This window comes from Gadus morhua, chromosome 23 (genome assembly GCF_902167405.1).
Source record: "Gadus morhua chromosome 23, gadMor3.0, whole genome shotgun sequence".
NCBI lineage: Eukaryota > Metazoa > Chordata > Actinopteri > Gadiformes > Gadidae > Gadus > Gadus morhua.
The window spans coordinates 3,895,342-3,901,341 of NC_044070.1; the positions used below are offsets into that span (position 1 = coordinate 3,895,342).

The 6,000-nt window shown below is 45.5% G+C and overlaps 1 protein-coding gene across 3 annotated transcripts in view; it reads left to right on the top strand.

Annotated features, from left to right (window-relative positions):
• The window catches only part of ntng1a (netrin g1a), a 75,401-nt gene that overhangs the window by 10,200 nt on the left and 59,201 nt on the right, over positions 1-6,000 (top strand). For 2 of the 3 annotated variants that reach the window (XM_030349376.1, XM_030349375.1), the window contains exon 2: positions 1,309-2,218. In XM_030349376.1, coding sequence (XP_030205236.1) covers positions 1,967-2,218 — 252 coding nt within the window. In that variant the 5' untranslated portion in view covers positions 1,309-1,966. The remainder of the gene's footprint in view (positions 1-1,308; positions 2,219-6,000) is intronic. The other variant, XM_030349377.1, reaches the window with a different exon arrangement.

Genomic DNA, 6,000 nt, shown 5'->3' on the forward strand with positions numbered 1-6,000 from the left:
AGCATGAAATACACCTGATGAAAGCACGTGACACAGCATAAAAGGTTCAAAAAGTTCTTGTCAATAAATAGTCAGCATCTAAAAAGGTGGCCAAATACAAACAGGTTATTATCATAGGACCCTCTTTTTAAAAAAAAAAAAAAAAAGGGTCCTATGTTCCCCAGTCTCATACAAAGAGGGGAACATAGGACCCGGGGAACATAGGACCCGGGGAACATAGACACGCTCCCACTAAATTAAAGCCACGTGCCTCGTTAGCATTAGCTAAAAATGGTAACGAGGCGTTAGCTAAATTGAAGACATGTGCCTCATTAGCATTGGCCATTAAGTTTGACGTTAGCTAAAATCGTTAGCATTTATAAGTTGGTTATCAGATCTAAAAGACGAAGAAATGCTGAATATTCTGCATTCAGGGTTTCTGCAGGTTTGAACAAATTAAATTTAAGACTTTAATACCTTCTGAAGACCCATTATGAATACAATTGCTGACCGATATGAAGGACACACGCACAACTAACTATGAAACATAGAAACCCTGTGCATTATTCACTTGGTACTTTTCTTACCTGTTTACATTCCCGTGAAGTTCAAAAATGTCTTCGCTCACTCTGAGCAATCTCTTGGCGATATTGATTCGATCCTCTCTAGTCAACCCAGCGTCCCTGCCGAAACAGTTTGCCGCGTAGTGTGGAAGAGGACAAACGGTCACATGTCTCTAGATTCAACCAATGAGGAGGCGCAGCGAGCCAATGACGAATCGAAACCTAAGCCGACGTGCGGCCGTCAATCAACCGTTGGACACTCAGGGAGTCCATCATCCTAAAATAAACACTTAAATTACTCTACACCAGCATTAACTTAGAGACAACACCCAAGAGTGTTTCTGGTACACCCCAAAAAATGTACTTAGTGCCTATTCAACACCAAAGTGTATAAAATCTACTCTGGTCATGAATACTCTGGGATTTTAACACTTTGGCATTTGCTGTGAAAGGGACACACACACACACACACACACACACACACACACACACACACACACACACACACACACACACACACACACACACACACACACACACACACACACACACACACACACACACACTCACACACATGCATATAAATGCAAACTCACACGACCTTCCTGGGTCAAATACAGCCATTTATAAGAAAAAGTCCCTGGTAATGGTAAACAACCACTTACACACACAAACACACAAAAGCGGTCTGTAGCCTCACAAGTCTTATCGCGTTGTCTACCTCCCTCTCTCTCTCTCTTTGTCTCTCTCTCTCTCTGTCTCCTAGCACCGAGACGTCTAGGCCCGGACGGTGAGTCATGATTGACAGCGGGCCGAGGTGAGGAGCCCTGTCACTCATCGTCACTATCAGCCGTGTAAGAGGGGGGGTGCTATAACTGAAGTCGCCCTCTTCAGGACTAACCTCTTCCTCATCCTCCTCCTTCTCCTCCAACGCGCCGTCCCCTCCTCTTATCTCCTCCGTGGCGAAGGCCGCTGACCCCGGGCCGCCATTTTTGTCCCAAGTGACTTGCTTCTACAGGAGCGTCGACAGACGAAAAAAAGAACCCTATCGTATCTTCTTGAAGACGGATAGACTAGATCAGGAGGAACGCGAGGGTCACCCAGTCTGACCGCCTCTGCTTTTCATCCAGAGCAGAAAACAAGTGGCATGCGGCCGCGCCCCCCCACCCCCCGCTCTCCTCGACAGCTCCAGTTAGAGGTGGGATTATCCGAGGCACTGGGTCTGCTCTCCGTCGGGGCGGGGTGGACACGGTATTGAGCGGCGGACCAGCCTGGCCAGGGAGAGGTGCACACAACAAGCTCAACACAAAACCAAAACAACCTCCGGACGTTTTTTGTTGTTCTAGGGAAGACCCCTCGAGAAGATCCCAGCGTTAGGGAGACCCGGACACCTCCCACACCCATACTCCAGCAGACGCTCCGCCATGCGTCTCCACCTGGCGCTGGGCCTACTGCAGGCCCTGGGCAGCTGCTACGTGAGCCATGCGGCCGTGCAGCACTACCCGGCATGGGGACACTATGACGTGTGCAAGTCACAGGTGTACACAGACGAGGGCCTCACCTGGGACTACATGGCTTGCCAGCCGGAGGCGGCCGACATGACCAAGCACCTCAAGGTGACCCTGGACCCCCCAAACATCACCTGCGGGGACCCGCCGGAGACCTACTGCGCCCTGGTGAGTGACGGCTATCCACACGCACACACACAACATAACAGCTGCTGTGCAGTACAATACAGTAGAAGCACACAACAGTCGTTTGGTCTCCATTGGTCACTTGGCTCAAAGGAGATCCTGGTGAGGGGACATGGTGACTGACATCACCTGACTGCAAATCAAACCAATCGGAAACACACTATGCTGCATTGGATTTGAGTGTGTGTGGATACTCTTTAGTATATAATGATGTGATAGTTAGTTAGTTGGTTGGTAGTTGATGTGAGCTTAAGTGAATGATTATCTCACTTGGTATCTTATTTCCATAGCTCAATCATTTTAGTGGACTAAGATTGACACTAATAAAATAGATTTATTTAAAATGTTGCAAGAGAAATCAGTCGATATTGATAGATTTAAGTTATAGGAACCTAAGCTGTTCCGGGAGTGATGAACAGTAGATTCTGCTGTCTCATACCCAAACACATGCCTTAGCAACATTGAGTCGGCACTTAAAACCAGTCATAAGTGTTTGTTTGTTTGGAGGTAAAATAAAAAAAATGAAACTCCAAATAGAGTAATCTCAGAATGTTTCTAAAAGGAGGAAATTTGTGCAGTCAGCGGCAGATATCCCATAAAGGTGCTAGTGGTCTGTTGTACTTGTCTGTTGCTAAAGAGTGCTAGGACTCATTGTAGTCTGCTATTGAGACTGGGGTCTGGCTGCTGTTGGGGTGTCTTTGTTACTCTGCATGTAATTCTTTGACACCCAGCATGCAAAAAATAGAACATTATCCTTACACCCCAAACACTCTCTCTCTCTCTCTCTCTCTCTCTCTCTCTCTCTCTCTCTCTCTCTCTCTCTCTCTCTCTCTCTCTCTCTCTCTCTCTCTCTCTCTCTCTCTCACCCACGGACGCATGCACACACAGAGCTAGTATAAAATCAGTAGAAAGCTCCTCTTCCCAGCTGTGGGTAATGAACCAAACAGCTCATATTGCATACAAAGAGACAAGTCGTTGAAGAACTTCCTTCCACGGGCACTAAGCTGACAATAATTCCATCAATGATTCAGTAGTCCAAAAACGGTAATGTCCCTAGAGGTTTAACTGTGTGACGGGCCGGTAAATGCTTTCCTAACACAATTATGGGTTGTGTTGGGATACATTTCATTAGGAACATGGGCAATTAAAGCCACCAAAATGAGCTTGACTCTGCCTTTGTTGACTGTCCTAGGCAGCTAGTGTGCCAGAGGACCCTCGCCCACCACACCAACCCCAAGACCCCGCCCCTATCTCTCCCGAACACACCCCTCTCACCGAACATATCCTGTTTGCAACAGATTTTTAATGTGTTAAGGAGGGTCATACATGTAGAAAGGTATTGCAGTATAATTAATTATGGTTCAGCATAACTGCAACAAAACTTGTGTTTTTCAAAGTTGGGACAAGAGACACGAGAAAACAAAAGCAGCCAGGGTTAGGTTTCTCTTACAGGAAATTAACAAGATGTGGCCTTCTACTGTAGAGGATGTGGAGGAAAGCCGTACTGGGTCAGATGTAAATGTGCCGATCGCCCGCGGACCTCCCACTAATTTGGTGTTTTTCACTTCTAAGGCTCTCAGCTGGGTGTCGCCACATAGGGCCTAAATGATGAATCCATTTTGGGCCCACCGCACGGCGTTGGAAGCCATCAACCATTCCCTCTGAACAAACGAGCTCCTCAAGTTCAAGGGCCCTTTAGATAAATACTGAGATGTTCCAGGGAAAAAAAGAACGGTATAAATAGACAGTCGCCATCAGCAGAAATGTCGGCTGAGAGGCCATGGAGAGAGAGAGAGAGAGAAAGAAAGAGGGGGAGAGGGGTAGAGAGAGAGAGAGAGAGAGAGGGGGGGGGGGGTAGTAAGTGAGAGAGTGTAAACCTAGTTGCCAGCCAGCCAGTCAAAGAGAAGAGAAGAAGAAGAAAGACAAAAATGTGGAGCAAAAGGAGTTGAAAAAGGGGGTGATAGAGGTCAAACGAGGGGACCATAGATTCAAAACAATCTAGAGAAACTGAGAAGATGAGGAACCAACCGACAGACAGACACACACAGAGAAGCTGGGAGTCAAACATATGGTGACTGAAGTCCTCATATTGCCTGTGTCACACGTGTGGGCTGCCGGTGCATGTGTGTTGATGTTCTTCGTGGGCACTGAAAGGGTGAATTATTCAATATGTTTTGTAGCTAATGTGTTTTATTCATAGGACACATTATTCAGCCTGACATCTCCCGGGCTCTTTGGAAAAAATACGCTGACTCCTGCCACTGTCCCACCTCCAGGTTGTCCAGGGGAGGGGTGTAGGGTGGGGCTTTGCTTTGGGTTAGCTGGGACAGGACGGGGTGGGGATGGGGTGACATACCATTTCATCTAGTTGTGAGTGTGAAGGTCGATGTAAGGAAGAGGTGAGGAGCTGCTCACTTGTGCTCACGTAGAAGCACAGTGACTTTTCACTATCCACTAGGCCCAATTTGTAGTATTTTGTAAATGTTTACCCCCAAAAATACACGGCGGAGCAATTAGGCAAAGATATCCAGAGGTTGCCAATATGCTGCATCTCCCAGTAGCGCGCCGCATAACTCATGATTATTTTACAAAGTCTGAAAAATAAGCAACTGTTAGTGTTAACTCGCTTGTGATTGTTGTGTGTGTGTGTTTGTTTGTCTTTGTGTGTGTATTTTTGTGCATGAGTGTGCGTGTGTTGAACAGGATTGTGTTATTTCATTACCTATAATTACTTCCTGTAGTGGTTGAAAGTAGCAAACAAATCCTCCCTCGTGATAAAGAGACAATGGGAATGAGAGAGAGAGAGAGACATGCAAGAGAGCAGAATTGACAGAGAGAAAACATTTAGGCTTTGTTGGTTTTATGAAGACACAGTATAACAGTAGCCTTCTCCCTAGGGTCAAATGACCCACACATACACCCAAGAACCTCCATACCCTTCATGTCTTCATTCCAGGAAAATATCTTTTACTCTGTGTCTTGGCCAAAGGCCTTTTCGGCAGCAAGAGCCTGTGTTGGCTGAACTCTGGCTGCCTGGATTGGCATGAAATGAAATTTCACGCCTTTCCTTCCAGTCAGAATACGAGAAGTCTTTAACAGCCTGACAGACTGTGAAACCACCTGCCGTCCACATGATTCATCAAGCAAAAGGGTCTTTAATGAATGTCAATCAAAATACTTTTCTGTAATCTAAAAAGTCCACTTAATTTTTTTTTGCTAAATCATTGATGATTTGTACTCACTATAGAGAAGTGCATGCGTATTAAATTGTCAATTACTCTATTGTTTATTAATTTTATTAATAATAATAATAATCAATTTACAACATTCACTCAAGTAATATTGATCGAGTCAGCTAATCTACAAGATTTTCCTGACTATAGCTTAGGTGTCTTCAAACGTTATTTGTAATGATGCAGAGTGTCCAACTTGCCAACCCCGACCCAAACCTTCAATTTAACAATCTCTAACTTAATACCTTAACCGAACCATCTCTAACCTAATCATAAACCTAACCATCTCTGACCTAATACCTAAACCTTTGATGGCGTCTTAAACTCCTAAAGGCAAAACCCAAAGTTTTTATAAAAAACTAGGGTCCTAGAAATGCAGTCCTAGAAATGCAGTCCTGAAACTGCTGCCTCAGGTATTGCAGGAGCATACTATTGGACGAGGGGTTGGTATGAGAAGAAGGTAGTGAGTCATACAGTAGGCAGGTTCTGTAAAACTGTATGCCTGCAAACATACTCACTCTATTTTGCCTA